Source organism: Thermobia domestica, chromosome 8 (assembly GCF_964235325.1).
Source record: "Thermobia domestica chromosome 8, izTheDome1.hap1.1, whole genome shotgun sequence".
Taxonomy (NCBI): Eukaryota; Metazoa; Arthropoda; class Insecta; order Zygentoma; family Lepismatidae; genus Thermobia; species Thermobia domestica.
In genome coordinates this window covers 116,731,368-116,749,077 of record NC_137461.1, presented here as the reverse complement: position 1 = coordinate 116,749,077, position 17,710 = coordinate 116,731,368, and the positions used below count along the sequence as shown (strand labels likewise).

At 35.5% G+C, this 17,710-nt stretch overlaps 1 protein-coding gene across 4 annotated transcripts in view; it reads left to right on the top strand.

Moving 5' to 3' along the window:
• LIMK1 (LIM domain kinase 1) overlaps nt 1-17,710 on the top strand; it is a 93,342-nt gene that overhangs the window by 22,361 nt on the left and 53,271 nt on the right. For 3 of the 4 annotated variants that reach the window (XM_081768909.1, XM_081768910.1, XM_081768911.1), the window contains exons 3-6: nt 5,870-5,984; nt 8,766-8,896; nt 9,267-9,458; nt 13,946-14,038. In XM_081768909.1, coding sequence (XP_081625035.1) covers nt 5,870-5,984; nt 8,766-8,896; nt 9,267-9,458; nt 13,946-14,038 — 531 coding nt within the window. The remainder of the gene's footprint in view (nt 1-5,869; nt 5,985-8,765; nt 8,897-9,266; nt 9,459-13,945; nt 14,039-17,710) is intronic. The other variant, XM_081768912.1, reaches the window with a different exon arrangement.

The following is a 17,710-nucleotide window of genomic DNA, read 5'->3' as shown; positions in this document are numbered from 1 at the left end:
TAAACAGAAAATAAAAGAGAACATATATTTAGACCAGTTCTTTAGCAAAACAACATTTTCAGTGCAACATTTGCATATCTTGATTTGAGCATGCTTATACAAAACAGTGATTACTTTAACATTTAAGATAAACGTGGAACATTATGTGGATCTGAAATTACAGTTTTATTACATTATCCTAACAATTTTCTTATTTATTTACATATATATATATATATATATATACTTTTTTTAAAAAAAAAATAGTGATTTTTACTGTGTTTGGCAAGTACACTAGTCAGGGACAATCGTCAGCAGATCGCCTATTACGATACTTTATACAATGCGATAAAAAGAGCATCAGCTAGTCTTAGAGCACTGAGAATAGCATGTACACAAGGAAGAGAATGCTTTATACACTTGCAATTTGATGAATACTGTTTCTTACAACCGCACCATGTGACAGGAGTGTGATGCCTCAGAAACAGTAGACCATAGGGTTGATATCCAGTAATCGCCTTTTGCCAGCCACACTGAACAAGGTCTTTTAATTTAGGGTTGCAGACATTCCACTATCTCCACATATTTGTCTGGGAAGCTGCTCTTTTTGTGTGCTGAATCAGAACAGCTTCGATTGGTGGAATTTTGTTTTCGTAAACAACACTCATCACAAATTGTTAACTTTGTCATAGGTACTAGTTTTATCATACATTAGAACCGTGAATCGCTGAATGAGCTGAAAATCATGATCTTCATTGGAACTATCATCTTCAGATAGCCTGTAGAATACATCAGTTAGTTCCGGAAATTGCTCCCATGTATTCTATGCTGTCGTTTTACCAATGCCTGCAAATCCAGAAACAGTATCACATCCTGTTAAGAATGGTAAACCTTTACGGATATGCAGTGGGCTATAGCATGAACTGGAATGTAGCTATTTTTCTTTCCAACTCCAAACGCAGTCCACAATTCCAAATTTGGTATGGAGTCATATGCAAACACTGCTAACATTACCATATCAGAATCTACCGTCGTCACTATCATAATATGAGTATGACAAACAGCAGCAGCAGCATCTTTCACGTGAAGTAAAAGTCTGTTTTCTGCTTCCTCATGGGTGGTTTGTGATATTCTGCTTGTATGCAGAACTTTTGAGGAAGTTTTTACATCATCGTATTTATATAATGGATTTTTTTTATGAGGTTGTATCTGCACTACACAGTCAGCCAGTGAATGAAATAACTGTTCTTTGTTTTCATCTACTGATACGAAACTGTTGAATTGTTTTGGCACGTAGTGATTGGGTGCATTAAAATCTTTTGACCCGAACCACGTACCTCACGAGCAGACACTTTCAGGCTGCTTGTGAAATGCCTGTCAAACACGAGATCTAGCCTTGGGACATGTCTTAATCGTTGCTGAACATACGAGACAAATACTCCAGAAGAGTAATCAGCAGATGTTTTTGATGACCGTGGTGGCAACATCTGTAGTACAGCTGCTGCATCAAGCATTACTGCAGTTGCTTTGGGTAGGTCATTAGTGAGATGCTTTCTACTTCATACATACAGTGATGTCTGTTACGTTGGATGGTTTTTTTAAACGTCCAAACTCAGATATGAATAGGCATTATTCTCGTGTGTGAAGATGGCGCCGGTGTCACCATCACGCTGCTGATAGGCAACGTAGAGCTTGCAAAGAATTTTCAAGTCATGGCATAGAAAAGATATTTTTTTCCTTTTGCTTGGAAAAAATAGAATTTCGTTTCAACTTGAAGAACTACAGATTGTTTCGCTTTATGACATCATGTATGGATTTGTTGAGTTCCGTAAGTCTTTCCCTTACATATATCATACTGCTGTTTACCCACTGCTGCTGAATGACGAGCAGACACATCTTCTTCAGTTAGCATAATTACTTTAGTAATAGCTTTCACAAGACTATCTTCTTCAAGCACGTTTCCTTGTTCGCGAAATTGCTCTAGTACATGCGGCAAGTGTTTTCGGTACCGCAAATCTAACACGTGTGTGTGTTCTCTGTGCTCTGTATCCACACCCGTCTTATCAATTAAACCACCCTCCTGTCTGTAGTCAAAAATAATACTTGCGGTTGCTGGGCCAGCCACCATCCATTTCAGAAGGGAAGACGGTTTATCCAACATATTTACAGCACCACGTCGGTTTTCACGATTTTATTATTTTGCTCATGTAGATGATCATCTGCAATATGTGAAAAAGTCATCTCACTTCTTCTACTGCAGAAATGAACTTTCTGAAACTCGGAGTACACTTGGGGATGTCTAGTTGGCAATTCAAGAAGATTCTGTATGAATACTGTAATCCAGCTGGCATTGTGAACATAGTCACAGACAAAGAACCACGGAGAAACCTGAAGAAGTGTGTCAAGGAATAGGCTGAAATTTTCCAGTCGTACACTCTTCACAAACTGAAGCAGCAAGATTTCAAGTTCTAGTGTTGTATTCTAGAACACGAACTGTGACGATTCGCCTATTCTCTTATTACGTCATTCATCAAATGTAATATCTTGATCACTAGAGGCTTCACAGTAACAACTATACGCTTCCCGCTGAAGGATATAGGAGCAGCTGCTGATGCTTAATGAGCATGTCTAGTTCTTTTAGCATGAGAGGCCTTCAGGAGAGATTCGACCCTCTCTGATGTAGTGACCAGTTCATTGAAGTGATGTGATAAAGAATAGTCTCTCTTTCTCTCTGTCCACACACACACACCCTCCATTCCAAAAGAAACCGAACTTTTGAAAACAAATAGTACCACTAGTGCCATCTGTTGTAATATTTTACCGGTAGATGGCGTAGTCCCTCATTGACAACTGGTATAAATGTCATGACATTTGGATGCACGGCAACAAAGTTATTGCGTTTCAACTGTCAGTGTGTTGTGTACATCGGTCGGAAAATGAGTTTCAAACAACGAGCTGCAATTGAGTTTTGTGTTAAACTGGGTAAGACTTTTAGTGAAACGCACCAAATGCTACAAAATGCATATGGTGATGAGTGTCTATCCCGTACGCAAGTTTACGAGTGGTTCAGGGGATCCAAATCGGGTAGAGAGACGCTGGATGATGACGAAAGATCAGGCCGTCCCAGAACCGGATTATCGGAAGAAAACATCGAAAAAGTGCGTTAATTCATCAAACATAACAAAAAATCGTCGGTGAAAGTTATTGAAATGGAATTAGGCATTCCTCAAACAACCGCATTTTGACCGAAGTTTTGGGCCTTAAGAAGGTTAATTCGCGGTTTGTACCACACAAACTCACCGAAGACCAAAAAGTTGATCGAATTGCGCATTGCAAAGACATCGTTAAAAGTGCTCGGCAGGATCGAAACTTCTTGAAATCGATTGTAACTGGTGACGAGACGTGGTGTTTTGAATATGAGCCCGAAACAAAGCGGCAAAGTGCTGAATGGAGAGCGCCGGATGAAGGAACACCCAAAAAAGTCGCTTGGTGAAGTCAAAAGTTAAGGTGATGCTGATTTGTTTTTACGATTCAAAAGGAATTATCCACAAAGAATTTGTTCAGCCCGGCCAGACAGTCACTGGAGAGTTTTACTTGGGCGTCATGAAGCGTTTGCTGGCAAGAATTCGTCGTATTCGGCCCGAATATCGCGAAATCGGCAGTTGGACTCTTTTGGACGATAATGCACCATCACATCGTTCGCGACTTGGTCAAAAATCACATTATTCGGTTGCATCATCCGCCCTATTCACCAGGTCTCGCTCCGTGCGATTTCTATCTGTTCCCGAAACTGCATTTGGCGATGAAAGGAAAGTGGCACGCATCGATTGATGCCATTGAGAAGGCGACAACCGCCGTCCTAAAGACCATTCCAATAAAGGACATGGAGAAGTCGTTTGACAACTTGTTGGAGCGTGCAAATATGTGTATCGATGCAGAAGGGGAATACATTGATTAATAAAAATGATTTGTTCCAAAATGTACATTGCTTTTTTGTTTTTATAAAACGTTCGGTTTCTTTTGGAATGGAGGGTATATATATATATGAAAACTGTAATAAATTCTGTTATACCTTATGTACACGTGAAAACTTATTATCAACATTTGTTTCTATTTTTCTTGTTCTTCTGGAAGTTTATTGAAGTATTCGTAATTGAAGATTTCTGAAATAATTTCATTTGTGAGTCCGTTGTGAGTTAAAATGAAAAAATGTGAACTAAAATGGATGAAAAAATGAACATATTAAAATTTCTCTATGAAGATATAATTTTACGAATATCACTCGGGTATAATGATTTGTAGTGCTTTTGATTCTGAATCCAAGGGTGCATGGATCAAGTATGTCGGATCAATAGTGTCTGCATTATGCACATTTGAAATTTCTGCACATTCATGGCTTTTACAGTATTTTTACATAAAATATTTTCTAGAAATTGAATATATCAGGGAGTAATAAAGTCACAATAACCTATTTGGCTTTGATAGAAAGACTGTTTTATAAGCTATAACAAACGTAATTAGTGTTTCCATCAATGAGAGCCCGTTATGTATTAAAATGCAAAATTGGAAGTAAAATGAATGCAAAAAATGAAAATATTCAAATTTCTTAATGAAGATATTAATTTACGAATATGACTCTAATATAATGATTTGTAGAGCTTGTGATTCCGGTTCCAATGGTGCATGTATCAAGTCCGTAGGATCAATGGTTTATGAGTTACGACAATTTAAATTTTCAGATGGTCGGCCATGTTTCTGACGTCACTGCGTCCATGTAACGTCACAACCAGCTTGTGGCCCGATGTTTTTCAGACTTCCTACAAGTGTACTTTTATCCTGAAAAATTTCCCGCTTGTAGCCAGTTATGAAATATTTTGACACTATTTTACTGCACTATAGAGCAAAGTGAGCTTAAAAAGATCGATCATTTCAAGTATCTGAGAAGTATTTTGACGAGAAACACTTACTGCGCCAAAGAGAGAGATCAAGAATTGCTATAGCCAAAGAAGCAATTAACAAGAAAAGATCACTCTTAACTAGCAGGCTTAATATTGGACTAAGGAAGAAGTTGGTCAGGTACTATATATGAAGCATTGAACTTTATGGTTCAGAGACTTGGACATTAAGGAAGTTAGAGAAGAAATATTTAGAGAGCTTCGAAATGTGGTGTTGGAGGAAGATGAAGACAAAATGGACAGAGAGAGTAACAAATGAGGATGTTTTGAAACTTATAGAAGAGAAGAGGACGCTACTAGCCAGCATTTTTCATCGGAAGGCTAATTGGATTGGACACATCTTGCGAAAAAATGTCTTCTTTATACCGCCATAGAAGGAAAGCGAGGATTAGGAAAAAGAATAACACAACTGATCGATGATTTGAAAAATAGAAGAAAATATTTGGAGTTAAAAAGAGGAAGCTGAAGATCAAGAAACGTGGAACAAACATTTCCAGGCCCAAACCTTAAAAAAAGTCGAATAAAATAAAATAAAGTAATTAGTTCCAGGACCTGCCAAAGGGCAGAATAAATAATGATAATAATAATCATCATAATAATAATAATAATAATGCTTTTTCTAGGGGACTCCACGCGACTTTTTTCCATACAAGTTGATAAATGATTTTCGGCATCGGAATGTTAGCTCAAGAATGTTCAGGAGACGGAGATTATCCGTCGAAATTATACGGTTATTTATAAAACATCGGCAGTTATTAGATAAAACCTCCATTGTTATTGAATTACGCGTCCATTAATCTTTTTAAATAAGTATTCATTTAAAGTAAAGAGAATAAGAGGATAACCAAGTATTATATATTTTACTAGATTAAAAAAAAATAGTTTTCTGTTGAGTAACTTTTAATTAATTAATTTATTTATTTATTTATTTACAGATGTTCGGCGTGTGACATTCCTTTGTCAAGTTGGTATTTTGAGAAGGATGGAATGTTGTTTTGTAAGGATGATTACTGGGCCAAATATGGAGAGGCCTGTCAAGATTGTGGACAGGTATGGGCTTTCTGTGAAATTTATATTACTGTTTATTTATTTTAGTGGCGACCAAATATTTACCATTCGCCAAATACTCGAAAAGAAGTGGGAATACAATACCCCGGTACATCAACTATTTATTGATTTCAGAAAGGCTTACGACTCGGTTAGGAGAGAAACATTATACAACGTTCTTACAGAGCTTGGAATACCGAGAAAGCTAATTAGATTAATTAAGATATGTTTAAGTGAATCCCAAAGTAAAGTCCGGGTAGGAAAATTTTTGTCCACGAGCTTCCACGTCGAAAATGGCCTGAAACAAGGAGATGCGTTGTCGCCATTATTATTTAACTTTGTGCTGTAATACGCCATAAGGAAAATCAAAGATAGCAACCAGGGCCTAGAGTTGAACGGCATTCACCAGGTTATGGCATATGCTGATGATGTAATTTAATAGGGGATGATAGGAGAACATTAGAAATAAATGCAGAGATCTTATTAAACGCTTGCAGGGACATGGGTTTAGAAGTAAATGCAGAGAAAACTAAATACATGGAAGTGCGTCGGGACCGTAATACGGCAAATTGTGGAGGCGTTAAAATATTAAATAATACTTTTGATAAAGTGGATACTTTCAAATATTTAGGATCAATATTAACAGACGAAAATCATATTCACGAAGAAATTAAATGTCGACTAAAAGCAGGGAATTCGTGTTACTATTCGGTTCAAAATCTCTTGTCGTCGCGAATTCTGTCGAGGAATTTGAAGCTTAAAATATATAAAACGATAATCATGCCTGTTGTTCTGTATGGTTGCGAAACATGGTCGCTTACTCTCAGGGAAGAACATAGACTGAAAGTATTTGAGAACAGGATCCTGAGAAGAATATTCGGACCCAAGAGGAACGAGAATGGGGAATGGCGGAAGCTTCATAACGAGGAACTACATAGTTTATACGGTTTACCCAACATTGTTAGGGTCGCCAAGTCTAGGAGGCTTAGGTGGGCAGGTCATGTAGCTAGAATGGAAGAAAGTAGAAACGCTTTCAAAGTCTTACTGGTAGACCCATAGGAAAACGACCATTAGGAAGACCTAAGCGCAGATGGGAGGATAATATTAAGATGGATCTCGCAGAGATAGGAATACAAAGTAAAAACTGGATCCAATTAGCTAAGGATAGAAGTCAGTGGAGAGCTTTTGTGAACGCGGCACTGAACCTCCAGGTTCCATAGGCCATAGAGTTAGTTAGTTAGTTAGACACATTACATTCCACAAAATATGTTTTTACAAGAATTATAGTTTCACCAAGGAATGTTCTTATTTTATAATATTTCAAATAAACATACAAAACTAAGATACAAGGTTATAGATTGCATAATAATTGGCAAGAGCAACCAGTTAGAGATAAAAATTACATTGCCAGTGATTTATGGTACGTGTAGCTTTTCCACTGTACCGTACTTGCTGTTTATATAAACTAGAGAGGAGCATTGTTTGCTTATTGTGATTTTGAATTGTTTGTTTAGCTTTGCCGACTTTTTGTTTTATCCCGTTTTAAAACCCGTATATACTGAGCAGCCAAAACAGTATAACCACCTACTTAATATCTGGTATGTTCACATTTGCTCACAGAACAGAGGCAGTGCGGTTTGGCATGTAAATAGTGAGGCTTTGGCAGATGGCTGAAGGTGTGGCGCACCACATCTGCACACACAACTCATAATTCTTATACATACCACGATGACTCGGATGTGATATTCAATGACATCCCAAAGGTGTTCAGTTGGTAAATATAGTGCGGGTTTGAGGTTATTGCAGCAGTTGACATTTACAGCTACTGTCGTCCTCGGAACACTGCAGCAGAAGATTGTTGTCTTTCTGAAAGATGCCATTGCCAGCTGAAAACCTGGTCTACATTAATGAGTGTACATGATCAGTAGTGTTCTGTATATAGCTGGTTAAACAGTCATGATGCTCTCTACACGCACTACTCGGATGAACATGTGAAGGTTACCCAAATCATAATAGAGCCACCATCGTCCTGTCGTCGTCCTACTGTGGACGGCTGGAACAGTTGTTCCCCCCTGGAAAACGATCGATTCCGATCCGGTTTTCGATGTGATGAAAGCAGTATCGTGATTCATCGGACCATGCAATATTGTGTCATTGCTCGCTTGCCAGTCCAATGACGATGGACAAGTGTGCATTCCAGTAATCGATGATGCCGTGTGGTTAACATTGGAACACATGTGAGACGTCGGCTGTGGAGGTCCAAATCTAACAGTATGCAGTAAATTATGTGCTTAGACACACTCGTACTGTATCTATTCCTGTTATATCAACCTCGACAGTCTTTTAATGAGGTGTGGCCGCATCATAGCTTGTGATTTGGTGCTGGTTTCGCCGTTCTTTCCCACGTTTGTTAAATAACCACATTCGCTCGCGAACACCTAATAGGTCGCGTTGATTCTGAGATGTTCGTTTCCAGCCGTCTGGTCATAACAATGTGGGCCCTATCAAATTCTGATATATCGCTAACCTTCCCCATTCTACGCCCAAATACCACACTAATTGATTAAGTAAGATCCCTGTCATCGTCTTGTGATCAGTTCTGTTGTATCATGTGATTTACGTCAGCCCAATGACTTTATTTGGAAGTACCAGGCGGTCATAATGTTTTGGCTGGTCAGTGTATATTATTTTATAAATTCACAATCGTCTTTTTAAACATATTCATATTTACACCGAAAACAAACTGGATAAACATTGTTCTTTCTTTCATTTTTTGCCTCTCAGATAATTACTGGTCCCGTAATGGTGGCTGGTGATCACAAGTTCCATCCTGAATGTTTCTGCTGCAGCTCTTGTGGTGGATTCATTGGTGATGGCGAAGCATATGCTTTGGTTGAACGATCAAAGCTCTATTGGTAAGTATTTCATTTAATAATTTTTCAGTTCTTGAAACAATATGTGGTGCTTTCAATTCTAGTTTTAGTACTATGTTGCTGTATAAAAGAACTAAACTTTTTTTTTAACTTTCTATTTCTTTCGTTGGATATAATATATGCATGAAATAGTGGTAGCTTTGAGTATGTAGATAAATAATTATAATAACTTTGTTTTCAGTTTTACGATTGATATTTTCTAGATTTTCTTTGTACGATGGTCCAGTCCAGTCCAGTTATCATGGTTTTAGGATAAAATGTTTACCCAAGTTTTGAGTAAGACATTTGCTATTATTACAAAAGATAGCTGGCAATCTGTTGTTTTTATATTAATTCATTTTGTATTCCACAGTGGGGTATGTTATAAGCGGCAGATGCAACCTCTGAATAAGACGTCCCCATTTGTTCGGAAACCCCACTCGATACGCCTTGTAGAACTTCCTCCAACCCCCGATGGTCAGCGTGGCATCAAACTGAGTATGGAGAACTCAAGAGGAATGCCAATCACAGATTCGTACGGGTGTCGAGGTTTAAGAATCTCTGAGTAAGTATAAGTAATCCACATTTCCAGTATTTTGTTATCCTGAGGTATGCAAGATGTTCTTTAAGCATTTCAGACAAATGCAAAGTGGTACTGATAAACTCCTGCCATCAAATGATCTAAAGATATCAATGTTCAGATTTTTCCGCGGTAGAATTTAACTCCTATATAATGATATTTTCATTTCCACTCACTCATTGTACACACCAGTAGGGTTTAGATCTTCAAGAAGTTACTCTTAATGGTAATTTCTAGCACATTTAGTAGTAATTTTTACAGATTTGAGACGTGCTTATTTGAAGTTGTTTTAGGTGTGATTTATAGGGGAAGATTTAAATTTTTCATTAATATGGGCTGAATTTTAAACAATTCATTTATTTTTCAGTGTTGTAGTTATTGTCCCTTGATTTCTAAAAATGACATTCGTAGGTATATTCTAGTCAAAAGTTACATTATCCAGTAAACTGACAAACTGGGAAATTTTTTAAGCAACGGTCATTCAGAAGCTCATTATTTGTTCGGCTTTTGGTAATTACGGAAAAGGGTTTAGGTGAAATATGCTAAAGCTAAAACATGTATGGAATATTTGTAGGTCGTACTGAAAAAGTTCAATGGACACAAAGTTCAGAAATTGCTACGTTTGGAGTGATAGTTTATGTAAAACATTGAAAGAGGCTGATTTGTACAAATAGGGTAGTACATGCCCTTGGGAGGGTATAAAGCATAAATCGTACTTTGTTGGCAGACTGAAGCGAAACAGTTATTAGTATTAAGAGCTTTGTGTTCATTGGGACTATGTTCAGGAACTTGAAAACAAAACATATGTATTAATTATAGCAAATATAAACGAATTTCATTTTCCGTAACTAAAGCCTTAAGTAACTTGAAAGCTGAGTGTTCTATTAGTGCTTTTACTGGATATGTGTTAAAGTGTATATAAATTTACTTTCACGTGGCATGGGGTATGAAAATAATGAAAAAGAACCAATAAATTTAGTAATACTACATTCCCATTCATATTTTTTTTTTTTTAAAAAAAAATCCTTTTAGTAAGCTAAAAATCAGTGTGGCCATCACCCTTAACTTAACGAGAAGGAAGACTTCAACATGTTAAGTGAAATGCAACAGTTTTTGCATTCATAAGTGTCCTTGTACGCTTAAAAAAAAAAAAAGTAAGGTTGCACTGGCTGATATACAATGTGTATAACAGTATTTTAGATAACTGAATTCTTTAAATTATATTTGCACCTAGTACGGTTAATATACTAAGGATAATACAGAGAAATCTGACAGCTGAACTGACAGAATTCAAGTCCCAACAAATAAGGCACCAAAACTGATCGTGCCTTGGAGTAGATCAGTTGGTAGATTTTCCTTCCAACAGCAGAAGGTTGGGGTTGTGAGTCCCGTCAGTTCAGTTCAGCGGTCAGTTTCTTCTGTGGTGCTAACTAACTTAATATTGATAAATATTAATAATATTTGTTAACACAATGATAATATAAAATCAATATTCCAGAGCTATTGAGTGTAGATATATCAAATTCATTCGCTTGAATGCATTGTCTCCAGCGTTGTTTCAATTATTCTTCTCGTACGTTTGTTTTGTGGAATTTTTGTAAGTACACGTTGTTCAACTTTATTCTAGATTCGTAGAAAATTTATGCATTATGGGGCTTTTCCATTTAGTAATTTAAATAGAACTCGCAGGAGGCCATATATAGGATTGTGAGATGTTCGGGATCTCACAGAAAGTAATGTGGCGGATAGGGAAACTAAAGGTTTTGTTTCAATTTTGAAGATACGTACCGCACGAGGGTCATTTGGTAAGTCCTGATTTTGAAGTAAAAGCATTGTGTTTTGTACTGGTTATCAATTTATTTTTCGACATAGTCTTCTTTAACTCGATATTCTTTCTCCAGCTTCACTTTTTAATGCCGTTCAGAATATAAAATTTGTCAAATGACGCAAAACAGGCGTTTTGTGTCAAAAAATCTCCTTATCAGATGCAAATTTTTCAGCGAGCCAGTTCTTCAGGTCTCTGAAGTTGAAACAGTCAGGGGGCCAAATCCCGAGTATATGGCGAATATTGTAGCAGTTTGCAATCTAATTTAACAGTTGTGGCCATAGAGACGTTTTCCTTCTGTTTTTTCTTTTCAGAAAAGCGCTTTCAGCATAATTTAGGTTTATATACATATTCTTTCCCTTGGATAGATTGGACAAATGTGGAATTGTGTTGAAAATGGTTTGGGATTAAGGCTGGCCATAAATTTATGTATGATCTTTCCCTATAAAATCGTGCTAACCATCATGTCAAATTGGATAAAGAATAGTTTATGTTAGCATGATCGTATTTACATGTTATTTCTCTCTAGAAACGAATGTGACCCTCGAAAATCCACTTACTGTTATTTCGTGTGAGTTATTTGTTTGTGTGGTGTAGCTGTGGCGTTCCAGACAACTTCATTTTCAATAGAAAGAACGTATGCGTGCCAAGCTAATATTATATAAACAAATAAACTTTGCAGTAGATAATACTAAATAATTGCCAAAAATGTTAAAAATATCGTCGCCTGAGATTCAATACCGCCTAAGTAACATTTCACTAATTTTACAGTAGAGATAAAAAGAACACTTCAAAAACTAGTTTCAGCCTAATTATACGCGATATTACTTTGAGGGAATAACAGAGCCATTTGTCGTGGTACAAGTGTACTACTTAACCAGATTTGCGCCACCCTATACTGATTCTAATGGTATCAAAAACTAATTCGCTAAAATTGGAGATACGCGGTGTTGAATCTTAGACGACAATGTATCAAATAACGTATTTTCTTTGTTTCTAAAGAAAACTATAGATCAGTAATGATGTACTTAGAGATGACTACAGTTTCCTACTCGCTAAGTACGTGTGTAGTGTATGTATGTTATTTATGTAGTGTATTTTAAATTGTAGGTCTAGGTGTAGAGTATGTGTTCAGAATATCACTTTTCCCATGCGCTAGTAATCTAAACAAGAAAAGAGCTAATACAACTAACATTTAAGCTAATTACTGCCAAGCTGCTGCTAATAAAAATTTTTTTCTGTTGCTGAAGTATAGTGTTTTAAGAGCTGTAAGATGTATGTCTTTTCCACGATGAACATATGACTGCACCGATTGTTTCAAAATAATTTCGTTTTCTACTTCTTATCATCTTTATTAGTCATCCTCCAGAATTAAAGAACGTAAAAGTAAGATTCCGCGCTGTTTTTCCAGCCTTACACTTAAGAAATTATTTTTCCAGCCTTACACGTTTCAGAGAAAAAGGATTTCCATTATAAAGTTCAACAGTGAAATATTTTGTCCATTTGTACAAGTGTATAGCTAATTCCGAAGTTCAAAAATAACAACATACATGAAACTAAAAGTAAGAAATACATACACATACAAATATTTTCTTTCAAAAGAGAGATCAAATTTTAATTTTCGAAGATATAGAAGGAATTTGTTGTGAGAATTAGACAGTGTTATATCACTTTTTTTTTCCTGATGTCTAAATCAAAACATTATAGAATGATGATACTTTTTAAAACCTAAAATGTATTCAAATTTCTCCGTATCAGATAGAAAAAGAAAGAAAGAAAGAAAAAAAAAAGGTTTACTTGGAAATTATACAGTAGTTGACTAGAAATGAGAAGACACCAGTCCTTCTACTTCAAATTTTAATTTTCGAAGAAAAAAAACTCATTGTACACTTAAGCTTTTAACTCTACCCTGAAGTCTTAGTCACGGAAAATATTCCTTCCGAAAACTTAAATAGCAGACAAACTGTTTTTGCATTCTTACAAATGTTCTGAGACATTTTTTCGTATTATTATCGTGCGTGTGTATCTCTAGGTCTCCTAAACTTCTACGTACCTAGAGTTCGCTGTTCTGCCGCACCAAAGTACTCTACGATTTGGGAGGAACATGTACCATGGCGGAGATCGTATTGTCAATCAGCTACACCATGACGTGGTCGGGAGAACATTGTACATTTTTATTGAGAGGGGGTGTTAAAAAAAAATGGGTCCCCGACAGTATGGATTTCGTACCAGCTTCACGCTTAGCATCAATAATGAAGTACATCAAAAGTCGATTTAAAATAGTATTTTGTGTACTTACTAGAAATAATTAAAAAAATAAAAGCAATTGCTGTATCTTCTTTGGTTATAATTTGGTAACTTCCCAAGTAGGAGGGATCTTCCTGCCGCACTCCATAGAACCTCATTAGAACATTGACACAGTCGACTGCATACGGGACAGACATGAAATAAATCGAAAAGCTTTCCATAAGTGTGAAATTTAGCATTAATCGTATCACAGAATTTTTCTTATATGCATTAGTCTTATGAAATATGTTCAGTTTTAATTGCCCACATTTACGTTTTAGAAAGAAAATAATAAATAGAGTCAGAGCCAGTTCTTTCTTGTCTGATAGACAGGAAAGCAACTGATCGATTGTTCTTGCAGGTTCCTCAGTAATGTTCATGGAAAAGTGGGCAAATTTGCAGTTTCACTTCTAGAAGCAGCATTTAGGTTGTGCTGCCACCTGAAGCGTTATAGGTAATTTAGGAATGACCTTGTGATTGTGTTTCTGCTTGCTTCAGACTTTTTCTGTTTATATTTTTTTCCCCACTGCTTATGCTGTGAGATGCTTTCAATATGATATTTCCTAGCTTGGCAGTTTTCTTTTGTATTTGTTTTCATTTAGAGAGAATACATATTTCCGCTTGGATACGGTAGAGTAGAGATAGCCTTGACAGTTATGTATGGGAAACTTCCATAGCGATGTTTGCATGAGGGCAGTGTACCTGTACGATGTGATTATGATTTTGTAAATTGTTTTATTTTTTTAGTTGTAGTTATTCTTTTGTAAGGATTTTGTTTTTTTAAGTTCTGAACAAAAGTGTGTATAACCACGAATTAGTTTTATATCTGTTTTCTGTTTTCTATAATGTGTAAGATGCTTATTTCTTGTGTAATGAAGGAGTTTATAAGACAGGGAAGTGTGTTAATAATGGTAAAGCAATTACTGTAATGTATGATGCAGAATCAAGAATTAAAAGTTTTAATGGATTTCGTATGGATTTTGAAAAGCAACTTGATAATTTTGAAAGAATCAGGAATAAAAAATATATAATTAAGGTCATCTTCATATCTCTACGAATGTTAGATACGAATATCTATATATAAGATGCTTTGCTCAGCGATTTGTACTTTTAGTGTAAGTCAGGGTGAAAAAAAAAATATGATTTAAAAAAATCATTTTTGATGATTTTTTTTATTTAAATCGATTCTTTTGATTTAAATCAAATCTTTCTCCTCGTATAATACAAGTCGCGAACTAAAGAGAAAGCATTACGAATTAGAATTAAATGCCAATTATGCCATTTAAGTGAAAATATTGGGGTTGAATTTTGAATTAATCTCCTATCTTTAACCTATATCAATCCCAAACAATGTTTCTTTACAATTTTAAATTATGGCTTTTTTTTTTTTTTTTTTTTTGGTAAATTATAAGACTTTCTGTCAAGCATCATCCCTATTTATCCTAGGTTCATGGTTCATACCTCATTCTCTTCAGAATAGAACAGCCTTTAAAACGGTAACATTCACATTTTCCCTATCATGTCTCTGAAGCGAAAAATTTTGAGAGAAGTCGGTATTTTTTCTGATTTTTTTTTCTTTCAAATTTTTATCCACTCTGGACTCTCCTGTGTTAACGCACAGATCTCAAAATCAACTGGGAAATACTAAGGGTGTACTAAATGTGTGTACAAAATTTCAAGCTTCTAGAATAGTAAGGGCTGGAAAAATATTTAACAATGAGCTAAGAACATCCCCACAATTCCCCAGATGACCCGGATGTAATATAAAAATTTCCTCAGACATCCCCATTTATCCTAGAATCATGATTTGTACATTATTCTCTTCAGAAAAAAATAGTTTCAAACAATACCATTCAAATGTCTGCATCGTGTAGGCTATCTGGGGCTGGAAAATCACGAAAAAAGGTATTTTCTGTTAAGAAATACCTTTCTTTTTTTTAAATTGTTACCCCCCTGTACCGCCTCTGTTTAAAGGCAAAGATCTGGAACAAATTTGAAAAATACTAAGGGATGCAGTGAATGAGTGTCCAAAATTTCAAACTTCTAGATGCAAAAGTAAGCCCGCGAAAAGTAATATCCCTAAATACCCCAGATTCCCGTATAAAAGAGGGTCTCAAGTAACAGTTTCCTGAGACATCCCTACTTATCCTAAGATCATGGTTCGTACATCATTCTTTTTAGAGTAGAACAGCCTTACAGATGATACCATTCATATGTCTCCATCTTAGGCTGGAAAATCGCGAAGAAAGCTATTTTTTGTTAAAAATATCCTTTTACATTTTTACCCCTCTGAACCCCCCTGTTTTCACGCAGAGATCTGAAATCATCTGAAAAATACTAAGGGTGCACTGAACGAGTGTGCAGAATTTCAGTCTTCTGAATGCAAAATGTAGGCCCGCCAAAAAATAATAAAAATAGGCACAACAAAAAATATATTTTTTAAATTTATGACGTCATCACATTCTATGTCTCGACGCAGAGAGGCGTGAAAGCATATGTAACGTGCTCTACAATGCCTTCAGTCCTGAGAAAAACGAAGTAAAAAGATTTATTGGTATTTTTTTAATCGTACATTGAAGATTTTATCCTATCACCTAAAAATAGGTGATATAATTTAAAAGGTAAGCGTTAAAGAAAAAGTACAGCAACGTTCCCACATAAGTTACTGATATTTGGCAGGGGCATATTTTTAAGGAAATTGTAACTAGCTTGCGGCACGAAATACATACATTTCGCCTAAAGTTATAAAATTAACAAAAAATAAATAAAAATTGGAGAAGGTATAGGACCCCTCTAAATACGTCCTATTATCTGGGAACAAACAAACCGATACGCACACACAAAAAAAATCGTCTTAAATGTCGATGGTGATTCTCCCGTTGGAATAGTTAACGATTTACAATATAAACCCTTTGTTACGAAGAGAAGAAAACAGGATTGGCCTGTTACCCGTTCAAAGCGGGATTTTCCCTAATCATCCTCTGCATGACACTTGTTTTCATACTATGCTGTACGTACTGTACATTTGAGTCTCATTGTATTATGATTATCATCTTCCATAATCGAAATAACAGAACAGAAACGGGACTTTACTTATTTTCACTAAATTATTTCGGAATTTGATTTAAATCAACGATTTTTATTTTAAAAAATCAAGTTATTTAAATCAGACTGATTTAAATCAATCCACCCTAGTGTAAGTTAATTAAAATATCAAAGCTAGTATGAACCAGTTATTTATTTATATATATATATATATCCCTCTCCTCTTTCCTAAGTTCTACCGTCAAAGTGAAATGTGAAGGGGGGAAAAGAACTAGATCCAAACCTCATGTATGTTGAAAATTTGATCGAGATCAGTCGGGTAGAGTTATGAAGTCAAAAACATTGTCACTTTCAATTTTATGTATTAGATTTTATGATTTAAACCGGAGTCGACCATATGATGTAGCAGAGTAGTGTGTGAAGTTCAGTGATAGTGAAAGATGTTATGCTTACACTGTGTTTAATAACGGAGCAGAAACATTACAGAAACGGAGAATAATTTAGTACGGTTGTCGTTCGGATTTTAATCAACATGATAACCTACGAATAACCTTCGAAATAGAGATGAAATAAAAATTTCTGTTTCACTGGTTTAAGAACTTGAGCGTGGCCAACATCATTTTGGTAACAAAATTTGTAATGATTATCTTTTGCTTTTAGCTAAGTTCATCGGAAAATTATATTCTAATTGAAATTTAGGTATTTCAGCCGGTATGAAATGTCCGTGTGTATATGTGTGTGTAATTGCAGCATTAATGAAATACGCATCTTATACTTCAGTACTATAATATTTTTTATTTCTTTTTTTCATCTGTAAATAGGAATATATATATTTTCTCTAAATTAGTGAAGAGTTAGTACTGTTGCTGTATCTGTAAAGTTAAGAAAAGTATATTAATTGATTATTGTGTAGAATGATATGTATTAATAAGTAGAATGGATTTCATGTAGGCAGTTAGTCTCTATGAGTAGCTCAGGTAATCATAAGTTGTTTGATATATGTGTTTTATTTTGTGTGTTTGAATTTTCAGATACTAATAAAGTGATCATAAACTTCAAAAGGGTAAAATAATGTCTATTT